General features: G+C 45.8%; 7 protein-coding genes across 7 annotated transcripts; 3 read left to right on the top strand and 4 right to left on the bottom strand.

Annotated features, from left to right (window-relative positions):
* Positions 1–437: 437 nt before the first annotated feature.
* GGI43DRAFT_430717 (VOC family protein) lies at positions 438–1,090 on the top strand (the record flags this gene model as incomplete). The annotated part of the gene is made up of 1 exon (XM_083209303.1): positions 438–1,090. Exon 1 carries the CDS (start codon positions 578–580, stop codon positions 1,088–1,090), a length of 513 nt encoding a protein of 170 aa, XP_083056343.1. The 5' UTR covers positions 438–577.
* Positions 1,091–1,234: 144 nt separating this feature from the next.
* GGI43DRAFT_222794 (uncharacterized protein) lies at positions 1,235–2,803 on the bottom strand. The gene is made up of 3 exons (XM_083200386.1): positions 2,499–2,803; positions 2,185–2,433; positions 1,235–2,124 (listed from the first exon to the last, which is right to left on the bottom strand). Exons 1-3 carry the CDS (start codon positions 2,517–2,519, stop codon positions 1,363–1,365), a joined length of 1,032 nt encoding a protein of 343 aa, XP_083056342.1. The 5' UTR covers positions 2,520–2,803; the 3' UTR covers positions 1,235–1,362.
* A 245-nt stretch (positions 2,804–3,048) lies between these two features.
* On the top strand, positions 3,049–4,980 carry GGI43DRAFT_416173 (uncharacterized protein). Its single transcript, XM_083207244.1, has 3 exons — positions 3,049–3,822; positions 3,876–4,413; positions 4,465–4,980. The coding sequence occupies exons 1-3, from the start codon at positions 3,559–3,561 to the stop codon at positions 4,476–4,478; spliced, it is 816 nt and encodes a 271-aa protein (XP_083056341.1). The 5' UTR covers positions 3,049–3,558; the 3' UTR covers positions 4,479–4,980.
* A 1,089-nt stretch (positions 4,981–6,069) lies between these two features.
* On the bottom strand, positions 6,070–7,767 carry GGI43DRAFT_430713 (Zn(II)2Cys6 transcription factor; the record flags this gene model as incomplete). The annotated part of the gene is made up of 5 exons (XM_083209302.1): positions 6,070–6,099; positions 6,151–6,230; positions 6,293–7,159; positions 7,246–7,417; positions 7,476–7,767. The coding sequence occupies 5 exons, from the start codon at positions 7,765–7,767 to the stop codon at positions 6,071–6,073; spliced, it is 1,440 nt and encodes a 479-aa protein (XP_083056340.1).
* A 1,110-nt stretch (positions 7,768–8,877) lies between these two features.
* On the top strand, positions 8,878–10,456 carry GGI43DRAFT_425666 (UbiD family decarboxylase; the record flags this gene model as incomplete). Its single annotated transcript, XM_083208536.1, has 2 exons — positions 8,878–9,861; positions 9,917–10,456. 2 exons carry the CDS (start codon positions 8,878–8,880, stop codon positions 10,454–10,456), a joined length of 1,524 nt encoding a protein of 507 aa, XP_083056339.1.
* Positions 10,457–10,669: 213 nt separating this feature from the next.
* On the bottom strand, positions 10,670–11,557 carry GGI43DRAFT_387774 (UbiX family flavin prenyltransferase; the record flags this gene model as incomplete). Its single annotated transcript, XM_083203984.1, has 2 exons — positions 10,670–10,728; positions 10,984–11,557. The coding sequence occupies 2 exons, from the start codon at positions 11,555–11,557 to the stop codon at positions 10,670–10,672; spliced, it is 633 nt and encodes a 210-aa protein (XP_083056338.1).
* Positions 11,558–13,511: 1,954 nt separating this feature from the next.
* Positions 13,512–16,856, bottom strand: GGI43DRAFT_430707 (UDP-glucose,sterol transferase; the record flags this gene model as incomplete). Its single annotated transcript, XM_083209301.1, has 7 exons — positions 13,512–14,376; positions 14,431–14,530; positions 14,573–14,781; positions 14,851–15,214; positions 15,278–15,438; positions 15,505–16,229; positions 16,368–16,856. 7 exons carry the CDS (start codon positions 16,854–16,856, stop codon positions 13,512–13,514), a joined length of 2,913 nt encoding a protein of 970 aa, XP_083056337.1.
* Between the last annotated feature and the right edge of the window lie 699 nt (positions 16,857–17,555).

Genomic DNA, 17,555 nt, shown 5'->3' with positions numbered 1-17,555 from the left:
CTTGTATTGGAAATAGCCTCTTTGGGCAGGGTTCGATAACGCCGTTCTTAAGCAGCGCCATAACTTTACTATATTTTAGCGCATATATCACTAACTAAGTGCATCCCACTATATCTAACATGTAAGATATTTCTTTGGGGTCAAAGATTACAATTTTTGCTTTGGAACCTAAAGAGATTGCTGGTGGCGGGAGGGGTTCCGGAAGAACCAGCGGAGGAATTGGCGGACGATTGTTGGCGGATGAATATTAAAGAGTTTAGTTGACGACGATCACTTTATCTATGCACTAATCAATCGTCCTATTGGACAAGTTGACTATGGAAGATGCAGCTTGCGGAGCTAAATAAGGAATGGCATGATTTTTGATGATATTAAAGATGGGCGAAGATGAAGTATTTGTCTATCTTGTTTAATTTACTAACCGCCGCCCTTTCCTCTCCCTCGAATCCGGCGCAGCTAGTGAGGAAGCTGAGTCCTATTCTTTTTCTAAACTTTGTGGTAAATCAGTTTGTTGACACATCGACATTTGGAATAAACCTCCATTCTTCTTTCTGCTAAAGCCAGCTCACCTATCAACATGCCCGTAGCGTCACTTCAGCCACGAGGGCTCAACCATCATGCCTATGCGACTTTGAATATGGACGAGACCCACCACTTCTGGACTCAAGTTATGGGCTGCAAGTTTTTAGGCGCATATGCCTTTCAGGAATCCGGTCACGACAAGCCTATTCCGGACAGCTACGTGCATAGCTTATATGGCATGTCTGACGGTTCGGCATTGGCTTTTTTCGAACTTGGAAATGGCTATGAGAAGAAAGACGATGGCATTCCTAAATACACAAAGCATCTTGCTCTGACTTGTGATAGCAAAGAGCAGGTGAAACAATGGCACGAGCACTTCACTGCCCATGGGCTCGATGTTTTAGGAGAAATTGACCATGAGGGAATCTGGCTTTCGATTTATGTGACTGACCCTTCCGGTCTCATAATCGAACTTACGTATCAATCGCACACGTTTGATGATAACGATGCGGCAGAGGGGCTAGAGGTCTTGAAACAGTGGCGGAAGGACAAAGTCGCTTCAAAGTAGTAGCACTGGGTCTTTCAAATGACAAATGATGTGTCCAACAGCGCCATCATTGAAGTTACATTTAAGCTAATAAACTCATATCGCCGCATCACTTAGTTCATTGTGTTGAATCATGCTGCATGAGTAAATGCAGCAATTCCAGGATAACTCAGTATGCTTGAACTTGTATTAAATTTAGTCTATGTTGATAATCTCTTAGGTGCTACTATTCAACGAATACATGTTAAATGCATACACTAATGTGACACATAATTCTTTGTACATTGTTATCTTCATAATGGTGCCTTAAAAGCCCTGAGTAGTGTAATGTATTGTTGAAGTTGTTTCCTGACAGTGTCCTCAAAAGAGGTAAACTCCCATCCGAACGCTTTCTCTGTGTCGGATGCGTCTAGTTTCCATTTTCTCGTGGGCAGCGATCCTGTACATTGAAGTAATCCACTTTCAACTTCGTGCGGGAAATGCTGACGGGCAATATTGAAGATGGAGTTCCACTCGATACCATCTGGTGTATTAGAAGTCAGGATATAGTCGCTGTTACCGGGTACCGATGGCTTGATCGCGTCCACATGGGCTAGTGCAACATCGTCCACAAAAACAGGTGCTCCCACAAGCGCTGCTTCCATGACTTTACCTTGGACGATTGGTAAGATCATAGCCCGAGTTCCGATGAGACAGGTTTCAAGATCCGTAGCCCAATCATCCGGGCCAAAGACAACTGAAGGAAGCAACTGGATAATGTCAAAGTGAGGTTTGTTTTGGGACCGGAATTCGTGAACATGCTTTCTTGCAAGAGCCTTGGATGCCCAGTACGCTTCCATGGAGTTGTGATATGGAGGCGCAGTCTCCGTATTCAGGTCTCGCGAAGTGAACACGGTGTCGCTGTCGCTGCTAGCGATCCAAGATAGAGGAATCAAGGTTACAGCCGAGGAAGTAATAACTACTCGGCGCACACTAGGCGTGTTGAAGGCTGACCAGAGCAGAGATGACTCCATATCAAGGGGCGGCTGGACAATATCTCGGATGTAATCATCTGTCTGTCTAACATATGTTAATGAATTGTCCCAGCTCATGCCAAGAGAGAATGGCTGACGTGCCTCTTTTGCTAGTGGAGATGCAAGGTGTATAATAACTGAAATATCATCTAGGGCTATATCAAAAGCTCCAGCCTCTGTTAAATCGGGAATGACCACAAATTCAGCACGGCTGGTAAGGCCATCCATGAGAGGATGTGACTTGATCTTGGAGATTTGTTCTTCTTTGCGTACAATGCCACGGATTCTGTAGCCCTGTGTGAGAGCAATGTATAGCACCTTGAATCCGATGTACCCTGTAATACCCGTAATCTAATATTGACATTTTAGTTGGCAGCACGAAAATAAACGCGATATTATGCAAGATTATAACTTACTAGAACAGTTTCCTTCGCCATCTTTGCCTTTTTTTTTTTTTTTTTTTTTTTTTTTTTTTAAGAAAAAAAAAAAAACACCCCGTGTTTTGATGAAATGCCTAGTGCAAAATAATTATTTGTTCGATAGCAATCATATGTGGCGTTGATGAGGGGTCTAGAGTTTTTGACATTGGCTATAATGAGACTACTAAGACAAATTCATCGCACAGAAATACCGAGTTAGACGGAATATATACTTTAATCATATATCCAATTTTAACGCATTGTGCTGGGTAAAATAAAACAATACTGGTGAGAATGTCGGCGATAATGATGGCGTTAATGTCAGCGGTAGAAAACCCCTGGTCTATTCACGCTCGCTATTTATGGGTTGAAGCCTTGTTGCAGCGAGTGATAATACGCCAAGACAACTAGCATACCTAGTTTCCACGCAAATCAACACTGGACTTGCGCTACATACGAGTGGGGATTCCTATTACGGTACTTCCCACCATCCGAAAACTCTTAAATAGCTCCTATGCCCGGATTTCCGGGTACGTTGGGATCCACACCTCAACTCAACTCTCAATAGTTCCAGAAATACGGAGTACCAAAGGCACATCTAGCAATGTCCACAGCCCCAGCCCTCGTGGACTTACGCTGCATCAAATGTTCCGTTACTTTTACACAGAGTTTGTTGCCGCCGCCATTGGCTCGCCCTATCAACCAGTACTAACTCTGATGCACAGAGTCTTCGTTGGTGCGCCATTCCAAAAGATGCCTTGCAGACGTTCGCAGTGTTCCACGCCAAAAATCATGCGAGGAGTGCATCCGTGCTAAGTCTCGCTGCACCTTGACGAGGCCCAAATGTGAGCGCTGTTTGAACAAACGACTCCCTTGCCGCTATCCTTCAAGACAGCACGGGAACCACGGGACCAGCCAACTAAATGCAAGACAATGTCCAATTCCCAATGCTTCAGACTCATCATCCTCTACTGGTAGTTCCATAGACCAATTTCCCACTCATGGCGACTCGACATCAGTTTCCCCCAAACTCCAGCCACCTATCAATCTCGGGCCGATGGGTAGATTTCCAGGGTTAATACAGAGAACTGGAAGCACTGAACAGCATGCCTTGCATCATACTATACGTGTACTTAGAACATATCCACGTATGCTATCAGCGCGCACGCAGGTACCGCCGTTTATACACCATTCCCAGATAGAACAGAGTGCGCTGCCACCGGCTTTAAAAACATGCCATGACATTCTAACCAAGCATGGGCGGTACGACCTTTCTCTACAAGAACAGATTATGAAACAAATTGCGGGTTTAAAGAAAAACGTTAGTGAGATCCCTTCTAACTTAATGTCTTAATCGACGCTAACCTGGCGCAGGCAACCCTGCGAAATGCAGATGATCTCCTTGAGTCCGCACAGGCCTTCGTGATCTATGTGATTTTATGCTTATTTTCAGATGAAAGCTCTGCACGGACTGAAACTAGCGAGGAACAACTCATCTTAGACATTTCTGAGATTTCGCTGCAGCTTGCATCCAGCGGTTTGGCTTTACAAGAAGAAACAGCCGACGACGGCCAACCCCCCCTATGGCACGACTGGGCAATCATGTCGGCGAAGAGACGCACAATCCTAACCATTTACATGCTGACTTGGGCGTGGTCTGTTCGTCGTAATTATCCAACTTTTTACTGCCATGAGCTACAGTTGATGTTTGCACCATCTCCCAAGGCGCTTTGGCAAGCCCAAACGGAGGCAGAATGGTTACCGCTGTATCGGAAGTGGCTTCATAAGTGGAGGGGAGATGGGTACAGAATTGGAGAATTGCTTTCACTTTCGCCAAAGCTCATGCTGGATAGGAGGACGGAAGATTGGTTAGAGGAGGTTGATGAATTCGGCATGTTATTAATGTCACAAGGTAAGAGTAAGCCTTGTATCCTGGCACACGTCAAAACTAACAAAATGCTAGTGAATGCTATATGACTAATAGTAGTTGCCCACGGACCTACGCGAATTTTAGAAGCAGAGATTATCACAAGCGAGACACCTGAATCCATTATAAAGTTGCTCGCAGACTGTATCAACGGAATAGTGTGAATGTTAAATTTCCATTCATCAGCCCCATCTCCGTCTAGTCTGAGTTCTATTTGTAACAGTCTGCTTCTTTGCTGATCGGAACCCGGAGTTCCGTGTTAAACCTGGATTATATCCACTCATATCAAGAAGATCCACACATCATCTTTACGGCTTGCAGTTATTTCTGCTTCTTATTCGGCAATCATCTCGGAATCTCTTGGAATATATAACATTCATTACTTAACAATTCTATAGAGCACATATCTACTCTTCGAACTGCTAAAAGCAGCTTCTGAGGGACCTCATGGCCCCGACCCGCTCATGGTTTATCCATGATACAACAACAACAACATGGCAGGCTTAATAATCTACGATGCCACTGGATACACTGGTCGACTTGCAAGTGACTTTGCTAAATCTCTGAATCTCTAGTTCACTGTGGCTGGAAGATCGGAGAGTAAACTTAAGGCTCTTACTGCTTGCCCCGACGTCGATTATCGCGTGTTCGCAGTTGATGATGCAATGCTCGTCGACGCTAGCATCCATGGGGCTCAGGTTCTTCTGAATTGTTTAGGTCCATGTTTGCATACGGCTAAGCCCTTGATCGAGGCATGCATTCGCACCGAGATCCATTATCTCGATATTGCCGCCGAATTAGGCAGCTACGAGCTATCCGAAAACAAGCATGAAGAAGCAAAATGGGCCGGCATTATGCTCTTACCAGGTTGTGGAGGTAGCGTAGCTATGCTTGGCTGCCTAACTGACTATATGATTGAGCATGTAGCCAACCCAATCTGTATCGATATTGCCCTTCACGTCGCCGGTCCTATATCTCGAGGTTCGGCTATCAGTGCGGCAGAAAATTTGACATCAAAGTGTCTTAGGCGACTGGATGGAAAGCTAGTAGATCAGGATAGTGATCATACTATGCAGTTCGATTTTGATGATGGCAGAGGTAGCGTATCCCGTTTTCCAGCAACTTTACCTGACCTCATCACATTGTGGCGATCTGCGAATATCCCAAATATTAGAACATTTGTTCATGTGGCAGAAGACTGTTTTCCAACTGAGAACCTTGGTGCTTTGTCAGAGGGACCTACAGCTAAACAAAGATAGAGCAACCCGTATCACGTTGCAGCCACTGTAACTGGTTCAGATGGTTCAACCACTCGCGCTGTCCTTCACACCGTGAACGGTTACACATTTACACAAGTTGCTTCTGTGGAAGCCGCGAGGCGAGTGTTGATGGGTGAGGCACAAGCAGGGTTTTAGACGCCCTCCAATCTTTTTGGCTATCGCTTCGTAGAGTCAATAGCTAGGTCAACATTTGGAGACTTAAGAGTATATTAATTTATTAAAGATAATACAGAAAAGCCGAGGAAAATATGTTCTTTATCAACACCAAAGTTTTTCTTAGCTACTGATACAATGGAAATACTTATATAGTCTATTTTACAGTAAAGAAAAGCTTCATAAACTTCAAATTTCCATTTTACAAACTATACTTGTGTTGTATCATAAAAGAGGACTTCATTATTTGTTAGCACGGGTTTCAGTATATCTCATTATCGGTACGCACCATTCATAATTTCGTCAACATATGCAATAGGTGAAAGATCAGTAGACACCCAAGGAAATTGGTCAACTTCATCTGGAGCACTTTTGGCAATTATCAGCAAATTTAGTCAGAGATTTCCCTAGTCGTAGAAGGGTTTTCTTACATTTGATCAAATGTGTTGTACATTTGGTCTGAAATGGGGTAGGGATCCGCAGAAATAATATTTTCCGGTATTTGAATTCCGTTAGGACCTGACTGTTCTTTAGACCTGCGTGATGCCGTTTTAGAAGAAGTCTCCGTTGTCGACCATGAGGCGCTGCGAATTGCCTCCAGCAGATTCATAAGCGCCCGGACATGTCTGGTAGACAGCCAATGGGCCCTGTTGTTATCGTCGTGACTCCGATTTGCATCTACGCTGGCATCGCGCTGGCTAGTTTCCAGGAGAACATTGAGTACGCTCTTCTGAAGGCTCTGGGATTTTGCATCATTTCGTGTTTCCTCCCAAATGCTGAGCAGCAGCATGGATGTAAGAGCAGAGTGGATCATTGACCAATTGCGTAGCGGGATGATACTCAGCGCTTGAAGATCAAGGAATGATTGTAATATATTCTGAAGTCCCTTTTTCGCTCGAGTGATAAGCAGCAGATGGGTCTCATTGTGTGATATTGAGGTAGATTTTTTGATGGCAGGTCGACATAGGAAGCAGATAGTGAATGACATATTAATCTGCAGTGCAAGATATTCGAGATGTTCTTGCAAATTCTTGCATGAATCACGGGTTTGTTGATATGGTTGTGCGTGTGAGCTGCAATCGTCTATTGATTGCAAAAGGCGTACAGAACGCTCTATATCTGGTTCGCTTTCCGTTACTTCAAAGCAGATGTATGCTATGGAGCACATGACCTCTACATATGAGAGGGGAGAGCTAGAAGCGTTGCTTCGGTATAGGCTTTGCACTTGAACGTTGGAAACACTGGCCGGCCGACCATGGCATACGCTCAGGAAGCAGTCCTGCCAGACAATGGCTGCCCTAAATATTTACAGCGTGAGTTAAGTGAACCTTTGTTCTAGTGTTTTTGTGTGCCTTTGGCATCTCAGGCAATTGAGTGAACATACCATAAAGTCTTGCTATATTTGTTATCTAAATTTGAATGGCCACCACCATGTTCAGTGTGCAACCCAAGTGCCTGAGCGAGCCTCACAGTTGTCCCTAAGAGGACCCAAGCACCATCGGATTGGCCAATATTCTGGAGAGTATTTCCTAATATTAGTAGGGTCTGTACCGCGTCTAGAGACGGTCGTAACATATAGTTGGCCAATTGCAGGACTTGAAATGCTCGTCTTACTTGGTAAAGTGTTATCTACGGCCTCGTGAGAGCTATTTTGCCGAGAGATGACCGAGTCTTCGGCCACTGGTATATCCTGCGGCAAAATATCAACACCAGGCCAACGTCGTCTATCACGACGCTTGGTCGCTGAAAAGCAGTAGGAGCAGATCTCGGGATGGCCCCGCTTCTGACATGTGCCACACGGCTGACGATGATTGCATCGGACCTTTCGTCGGTGGCACGGATAGCAAGCCTTTTCAGTGGACTTGCGTTTCCCGCGCAAGATTTGATCGATCTCATCTCGATCCATAAAGACTGTATGAGTAGAAATTTGCCGAGTTCAGGAGAGGTTATTGCTCCAATGTAATGAATGGGATATGATGTGGCTTGCATAGCATATGCTGCTAAGACATATTACCTATCTATCTATCGGCGCTCGGCGCCCGGATGTCTCGGCCACACGGCATTGGTGCGTACAACGACCGCCCTGTTCATCATTTTCTAGTGCTGCTGGTTGTGAAATAGGCCGAGTGAAATGAAAAGTTGTATCAATAATAACACAAATACTACAATGCACAGGTTAGTAGTTTCGTCACTGATTAGATACTCGGCACCGATACGGAACCCACGCATCAACCAGCATATGAATTCCTTTGTATCGGTTGCATTTCAGGTGTCGCACTGATGATTTTAATTCCCTTGTTCGGCCACTACATAATCTTAGAATGACTATGTAATGTCTACTATACGTGGATCTCATCACAGAGAGGCTAGGCCGGGCATCAGACTGGCTCTCTAGCGACTCGGCTATCTAATATTTAATCTGTAGTTGCTTCTCCGACGAACTCTATCTGCTCTTGAGAACACACAACAGTTTGACTGTATCATGAAATCGTAAATTATAAATTGTGCATTTCCAGTTTGCAGCCTATATTTTGAATAACGAAGATGGATATCTCACGCAAATATTTATAAGGTAAAGAGGAAGATAATATAGTATTTGGAGGAACAGCCAAGGGGACTGCGAATGGCCTTTTACAAGATTACATTTTATTGGGATAAACTTCAAAAAGCCGCCATTACTGCCAAATCCAAGGAGAAGCGACAGTAAGGATGGGGCCTATTTTAATTTTGGAGATTTACGTCTATGACATTAGCAATGATCTCGAATTCTATTTGTCTCGTATATGATAGACAATCATTAATAGTCTTGACTATACTAGATAGAAAACGTAACTAGAAACAATCTAATGTTACTGGCCCAGCAATATTCTAGCCTTTTTGAACGTTTCGGCCTCGGAGCATCTCGGCCTCGCGGCTATTAGTCTGTGTAAAGCGACGATAGCATCATTGTCCAGATGCGATTACTTAAAGGAGGAGGATGGACACGGCAAACAATAACCATCTCTACATACCAACAATGGCGTCCACAAGAGATAAAGACCCAGAGCCTCCGCACTTGAGCTTCCGCTCCTTTGTGAACGCTCTCCGAGACGACAACGATTTGGTGGAAATCAATGACCCCGTCGACCCAAACCTCGAGGCTGCAGCCATTACACGTCTCGTATGTGAGACCAACGACAAGACACCGCTTTCCAATAACGTCCTCGGGGCCAAGAATGGCTTCTTCCGCATCCTCGGTGCGCCTGCTGCTCTGCGCCAGTTCAAAGCACAACGCTTTGGGCGCATCGCCCGGCATCTGGCTATGTCTCCAGACTCCAGCCCGGGTGTCATTATGGAGAAGCTGCTCTCTGTTGACTCGCAACAGCTGGTTGATCCTGTAGTGGTCGAGTCGGGCCCAGTCAAGGAGAACAGCATCGAAGGCGATGAAATTGACTTGAATGCCATCCCAGCGCCCATGGTACACGAGACCGACGGCGGTAAGTATATTGGTACCTATGGGGCCAATATTCTCGCTTCGCCGGATGGCCAATGGATCAACTGGTCCATCAATCGAGCCATGGTCGTGGGGAAGCGCACCATGACTGGTGCGTGCTATCCGCCGCAACACAACTGGCAGACTGTCAACAAGTGGCGAGAGATTGGCCAGGATGCCCCCTGGGCGTTTGTGTTTGGAGTCCCCCCAGCAGCCGCCATGGTAGCAGCCATGCCCATTCCAGACGGAGTCGGTGAAGCTGTCTATGTTGGTGCCTTGAGCGGAGAGCCTTTGAAGCTGGTCAAGTGTGACACAAACGACCTCTATGTCCCAGCCAATGCTGAAATTGTCTTTGAGGGCACCATTTCCATCACCGAACAGGTCCCTGAGGGTCCATACAGCGAGATGCTTGGAGTCAACTTTCCTGGAGATTCCCGGATGATGCCCTTGTTCAAGGTTAACAAGATCACCTACCGTAACAATGCCATTCTTCCCTTGTCAGCCACGGGCAGATCGACCGACGAAACTGTGAGTAAAAGTCAAAGATGGATATCCCGTGTCTTTGCTGACCAATTTGAAACAGCAATCCATAGGAGGTCTGCTGTCGGCCGCTGAAGTCCTCAAGCTCTGTCCGGCTTCTGGCTTACCGATTCTGCAAGCCAGTTCGCCTCTCGTCTGTCAGTGCACTTGGGTCGCTCTTCAGGTGGATGGAGATCAGCTGCGGGCCATGAAGACCACTCCCAAAGACTTAGCCGAGCTTGTCGCCAATGTAGTCTTCAATTCCAAGGCAGGAGTGCCATTCCATCGTATCCTTTTGGTCGGTGAAGATATTGACGTCCATGACGATGCAGACATCATGTGGGTGTTCTCCACACGGTGCCGGCCTGGATTAGACGAGTATCCTTACGAAGATGTTAAAGGCTTCGCACTCATCCCTTACATGGCCCATGGGAACGGTAACCCCACCAAAGGTGGCAATATGGTCTGTGATGCGCTATTCCCCGTCGAATATACCACGGGCAGAAATTGGATCAACACCAGCTTTCGTCAAGGGTATCCCAAATCCTTTCAAGACAAGATTTTGGCCTGTTGGGAGAAGGGAGGATTCGGCAAGTTGAACTAGCTTCATGTACACATCGTCAAAGTCTTCGGAATTGATGTTGGCTACTGACTTCTTTATACTATTTGAGCTAAGATTTAATAGTGGCTGAGTGAATGTACCCTGTACCATAACTATATATGTTCCAATAGACTAGAATTAGAGACACCTACCTGAGAGGGGAAATCTGACCCTTCTAAACTAAATTGGAAAGAACTATTAGTTACAATTATCGTACTAAAAGGCAATATTAAACTTGATGATAATATCATTCTTTGCTTTGTTATGTTGGTTGACTATAACGAAGGAATTTTACGAAATCCACTACGGTGGATTATCACTAGAGCTATCCGTTCCACGAAATATCAACACACGATTCTTTATTACCGTTATAGTATACACTTTTTTTGCGCGAAGGAATATGTAATAGCTATTTATTTCAACAATGCTGAATAAATAAAGGCCAAGACACTCATATATACCAAAATAATTGCTCCTCTCTTGTACATTTATATAACGCTTTGCTTGGTCCCAACCCTCCCATCTCGAACAATCCCCGGTATCCATATCGAAAAGGTCCAGCACGCGCCCAACGTTCTGGTCGACTAACTCATCCATAGATGCTGGCCGGATATAGTACGCTGGCACTGGAGGGAATATGATGGCGCCCGCGTGGGACACTTCCAACATGTTGCGCAGATAGATATCGCTCAGCGGCGTTTCCCGAGCCACCAAAACGAGACACCGTCGCTCCTTAAGCATCACATCGGCGGTGCGAGCAATCAAGTCATCGCTTAGCCCGCCATGAATTGCTGCAAGCGTTTTCATGCTACATGGGACAATGATCATACCATCAGCTTTGAAGGAGCCGCTTGAGACGGGGGCTGCCATATCATTGATTGAATGGACATGGTCTGCAAGTGCTTTAACATTAGATGGATGATAATCTGTTTCGTATTTGATAGTGGCCTCAGCCCATTTGCTTATTATAAGGTGCGTTTCGACATTCAGCTTGCGCAAAGCAATCAATGCTCGAATTCCTAGAATAGCCCATGTTGCTCCAGTCATGGCAACAACGATTCGCCTATGGCGCTGGGATACAGGTTCTTCTATCTTCCCCAACATCATGGCTGTGACGGAAAGTGAGGTTGATTAGATGTTGGAGTGCTAATTCTTTCAACCCTTGGTTGATTACGTTGGTTGCCAAAGTATGTTTTGTAGTCTGGGGGAAGGATCAACTCTCATCTATTATATCTCGAATAATGGCAATTATTGGTGTTCCAAGGCCCAGTAGCTGATCCTTTAATTCATGAACAATTAGTTACGGCGCGTTAAGGCCGATCGCCGAGATCCAATAAAGAACAGCCCAGCCGCCGAGTGGCCGAGGCCGAGCAGCCGAGTAGTAGTGACATCGGTGGCATGTCGATATATCCCATAAATACTTAAAAGTTATACAAAATTTAATAAAAAGAAATCTAAAGATATATGCCTATACTTTGTATAACTTGCATGAGAGAAAATAATGTAAAAAACTGCACTTGATCATTCCTCTAAGTAGATATTCCCTTTCAAAAGATGGTATGATCTGCCCACTTCAGTGCGAAATTTTGGTTAGCAAGGGTGCTGACGAAGTTCTACTCTAGGGTTCACAACCACAATTTTACGATGGCAAACGTAGAGCAAAGCTCGCAAACTCTCTTGCATTGGGTCTCATGGGGTAAGCTATTCCATCAATTATTACTAATAGCTTTCCCACTGAGATATGCAAAGGTTTACCATCTCTGTTGGAATATTTTCAACAGTATTGATGGGTTGGGGCGGAGCCTCGTCCTTGGCAAGTGTTGTGTAAGTCTCGGAGCACAGCATATTGTTCCCAGGATCCAGTGGTTTGCTGACCCTACCCAAGAGGAATATTTTTCTTCACTGGACAGCTACTCCTTTTTCTCTCGACGATTTTTGAATGGGTACTCGGAAACTTTTTTAATATGATGCTATGCGGATTTTTTTACTGTATTTGGTCCTCTCTTTGCATTCTTCAGTTGCCTACTGCCGACATTGCAGCGTCATATTCTCCTACTGGTAGTGCCGCCGAGAGCGCACTGACGGCAGACTATAACGCAGGCCTAGCGTTATATATCTCTGTGTTGGGATTTGCCATTTTTTACATTCTTCGTTATTTCTCTCAGAATAAATGCTGTGCTGGTAGTTATTTTCGCCGATGCTATGGCAGGTCTCTTCACCCTCTCCGCTTCTTATTGGAAGGCTAGATTGGGAGACTTCCCCTCTGCGTTGCATCTTAAACATATATGCATATGATCCCTATTCTCTGTTATCTCTACAAACTGACGCTCATTTTCTAGGTTTCTGGAGCAATCTTGTTTGCTGTGGCAATAATGGCTTGGTATCTGACATGCGCGCTCATGCTTGCAGAATTGGCCTTTCCGTTTAATCTCCCGGTTTTCGATTTGTCCGCCTACTGGCCTAAGCCTGGCCAAGACTTGGAGAGAGCAGAAGAGAGGCCATGATAGAAAAAATTATACGTACATGGCCCTGAATAAATAGAGTTTCTTATTTGTTAGGGATACGTTGGAGACGATGTTATTCCCGAACGTTATCCCTAGATACTTATACTTTAGACACGTCGCAGTATTTAGATAGATAGTTATTTCGCCATTAATTATTTTATTTGATCTCATTTCCCGTAATTTTGAGTATCTCATCTCTCATGACTCCGCGTGAGTCGTAACAATACTTGTGTATTTTATGGCGCCACGAGATGAAGTGCGCAGCTCCTCTTCACGCCCGTATTCCATACGTTAGAACACTTGCTCCTAGGGTTGTTGTTGAGGACGTACCCAAACGCAGTTAGCCGTTGTGCTTCTTTGTTAGATACTTAACCAAAACGTTACTCCCCAGTGCTGGTAGTTGACAGCTCTTACGGATCTACGCTATCACCAACCCCAGTCCAAAAGAATCTTGGATATGAATCACTTCTTAGATATCAGAATATAAATGGCGTGAAACCCTATATTTACGACTAAACATTATACCTTTCTTACACATGATCTTATCCTGCTACTTACTTCCCGCTTTTTGACCTCTGTCCCTTCCTCCCTCTTAGTCCGTCAAAGTCCTCAAGAATAGCTTCATGATCTTGGTTCCAGAACTCTCTCGTCTTAACCAGCCACTCCCCCTCCTTCCACTTAGCTTCCTTAATTATTCTCTTCGTCTCGCATTTTATAGCAGCTCTGATACTTCTTGACAGACCCTGTGCTGGATACGCAGCAAGTCCCAAGACAGCGGCACTCGTCTTGGTCGCAAATCCGACAAATCCTTGTCCCAGCCCCTTCGCCACTCCTGACGCCCCCTCCTCTCTCTTCATTTCATATGTACGAACAAAGATGTCAGTCGCAGCGCCATACATTCCCTCGTAAAATGACTTGTATGCAATCGTCACACCACTTCTCCAATCCTTCACGGGCTCATACCGTTTTATTTGCTGGCCCCATAGCTCCGGAACAGCGCGCATCCCTTCGGTTGCAGCCACAGGAATGTCAACGAGCACCCCCTTGGCACTGAGGAGGAGCACTTTGACCATGTTGTTGGCTGAAGCGGCGACCATAGTACCCGCCGCGCTAACATGAGGAGCCGTGCAGGTATATTGTGGAAGCTCTGACTCTGGGAGATGATGGCCCATATCATTCGATATTGGCAAAACATCTGCGGTATTATGTCCTACCACCTTCCCTGTCATATCGACATTGGTGCCGTAGTTCTGTTTTGTCTTGCGGCTGAGTGCATCTTTTCTGTATTCCCCATACGGCCCACTGACGATACCGGCCGTTGCATCAGCCACGCCTACAACTGTCGAAATAGATGCAGAGGAGATAGCTGTGATGGGGTCCCAGCGCCGATTTTCGATGACAATATTGCCTGAACGATGTCTACAAACCATTACTATTAGGCCAAGTGTCAGCTAGGGAGGAGTTAAGACGCACAGTCTCAAGTTCTTCTCATCAATCTTTCCATGTGTCCGCAAGATGGTCGCCACCCCTCTACACATCTTGACCTTCCGCTTCCCTCTTCCATGAACCCAGGCTGCGATTTCATTCGGGAAAAAGTCGCATTTCATATTTTAACGAGGTAGCCAGGAGTAGAAGAAATCAACGGCAGCCGTGAGCCCATCCTCCAAGGCCATATTTCGTCCTATTGCAGCCGCAACATCTGCAACCTCTGGAGACAAACAGAACTTAATTGATTGACAGAGCTTCTGCGATGTAAGATACTCGTATGGAATCGGCACTGGGCCGGCTCCAGCTTGCGCGACAACCAGGCCCCAGAAGCTTTGGCTACAGTTGACACCGTCATTAGTTATCCGATTACAGTTATACGACACAAAGACGAAAAGGGGATCTTACTCTCCGAAAAATGTCACAATTGCGGTCGGCCGCCCATATCTTAGCCCGCAAGCTGTTGTTCCAGCACCCCCATGGTGCACAACGGCCGCAACATGTTGGAATAGCCATTCATGTGGGCAATCATCAATGTAGAAGATGTTGTGTGATTGTTCGCCAGTGAGATTGCTCCAACCACGTGAAATAATTGCTCGAACTCCTGCATTCTTAACGGCTTGAAGCACGATGGACACCAAACCGTCTGGGTTGTCCACCACGATGCTGCCGAAGCCAATGTAAATGGGAGGAACTCCTGATTGCAGAAAATCGTGGAGCTCGGGAGTTGGTGTGTACGACGGTGGATCGCGGAAGAAGAAACCGCATACGTCTGCCATCCTATTAGTTTTAATACCACAACATGAAAGCATCGAATAATTGGGCATGTTCTTACTTGTATGGCTGCCCCAACCAGCAGGTTTTGGGACCAATGAAGGTGACCAGCAGTAAGTAAACGGAACTTTCAGTATCTCGATCAGACGCGGACCTTCTGTGGCAGGGACTGGCTCCAGATCTAGCATGTTTACCCTCCAATCATTAACAATGCCTCCCAACCTGTCTTGCGGTTAGATTTTAGTGCACCTGAGCAGCTAATGTTAAATCATTAAGAACCTCACTCACCCTTGCCAAGTCAGAAAGTCCGCAGCAGCATACGAAGCATAATTCACCATTGCATTCTCTTTTTCCATCTCTAGTGACCCAAGTCCCGCCAATGGCTGCGCAAATGCTCCGGTGCTACTCCACGGCATCGTAAAGACCAAATGAACAGGGACCGCCAACGCCTCGGCGCAGTGAACATGCGCAAAGCTCGGCGGATTAGTGATGATGGCATCTGCAACAAACAAGAATCCAGTCTCGAGATCGGGAAATACACACGCCTCCCAGATGCCAGCCAACATTTGCTGATACATCTGGCGCTTACGTTGGATAGCGCCTTCACGTATTGTTGCTAGTCTTGTAATCAAGCTTGGGTTGGACACCATGTAGGCCATAAGTTCGGCGGGATTGCCACCGATAGGGAAGAACTCGAGGTTAGCGGAGCGGACGAAGCTGGCAAATGTACTGTGCGTCGCGATGCGAACTCGGTGGCCGTCCTTCTGCAGCGCGTTTCCCAGAGCGAGAAATGGCTGAACATCTCCACGGCTACCGACAACTTGAATTACAATGTTGAGGGAAATGGGAAAAGTGCTGCTGCGGGGTGAGTACTTGGGTGGTGCTAAGAAGAATAATTCTTCTTCTTCTTCTTCTTCGCTGATGGAGGATTCTGCTTTTGTGAATGCGGCGTGGTAGAGGCCGCTTGCATTACCGATGATTCTTCTGTGATCTGCTTCTTTCCTTGTAGTTAGCTATGTGTCCATATCTATATTAACAAGAGTGCGAATACACATGCCCTCTATCATCCCTGAGCCAGCCTGACGAGAATCGGAATCCAATTTCTCCAGCTTGTGGAATTGCTGCTGCACATCCAGCATCTCCTCGTTTACCTTGCCGGCACGATTTCCCTGTTTATCTGTCTGCCGTGTGATCTTGCGTGTAACGAAACACCATAAGCAGCCCTCTACTGCCGTAGCCAGCCACAGTAGCATGCTGAAGAGATCGATCCAGAAAGCAGCTTTCATATTTCGCATCGAGAAGTCTTCCTGGTTAGTCTCTCCTCTGACCAAAAATATTATTTGACCAAACACTGCTGCTAACACAAGCCAGAGAAGGAAAAGCACTCCATCCCAGACGCACCACGTAACAGAAGTAATCGTGAAAAAGCAGTGAGCGACACCAGTCAAAGCTGATAATGCAGCCACTACCTCAGCGTATATCCAGTTGGGGTCGGCTTTTTCCGATGTATGCGCCCAGCTGGCGAGATCAATACCGTACAGAGCAGCCGTGATGACGGCGAGCACAAATTGGAAAATTCGTAAGGTAATACGGGCACAAATGCCATGATGGCCGCTGTTGTGCCAATAATTCTCAATCATAGCCACAACAGGATAAATAGTTAGTAGGACGAAGAGCAAAATAGCACATGCAATAGCCAAATATGAAGTTCAACAACGGAGATTGTGGACTAAGACTTGAATGTAACCTCCATTGCTTGTATATTCGAAAAAGAAGAATCGAGAATTGAAGTGGTAATTGAAATGACGAGTTTTATTTGAAGTAGCATAATGAATAGTTGAAGCGACAGATTTTTATTAAATTTATTTGCTCTACTTCTCAGACACTGCCATCCGGCAGAAGTTGGCTACGCCACCCCATTGCCATGTCTAAATTAGAACGTCAAAGAGAGGTGGTGGAGATGTATGAAGCTTGAACTTGCCGATCAAACAAGGTCATCGCCGAGATAACCCTGCTCTCTGGTTGATCTATGCAATATTTCATGACTGAATTGGATCAATTCATGAAACGGACGCTACGTCGCAAGATTGTTGGTCTGCGTTGTCCGGAATGCGAAAAATCAAGCTTCTATACGAAAAATGCTATACGAAAAATGCTATACGAAAAATGGAGGATTCTATACGAAAAATCAAGGTGCTATCCGAAAATTCGAGACCAGACGAGGAAAGGTCAAGTCTCTCTACATGCCATCCGGGAAATCGATCTCGCGCCGTCAGCCCCTGGCGGATCAAATGGGTCTCGGAACCACCAATCGCCATGCTCTCGGTATTTACAGAGCC

This window comes from Trichoderma evansii, assembly GCF_050947405.1.
Source record: "Trichoderma evansii strain SZMC 28006 chromosome Unknown GGI43scaffold_27, whole genome shotgun sequence".
NCBI classification, from domain to species: Eukaryota; Fungi; Ascomycota; class Sordariomycetes; order Hypocreales; family Hypocreaceae; genus Trichoderma; species Trichoderma evansii.
The sequence above is the reverse complement of the archived record's forward strand: the minus strand, read 5'-3'. Positions and strand labels throughout refer to the sequence as shown.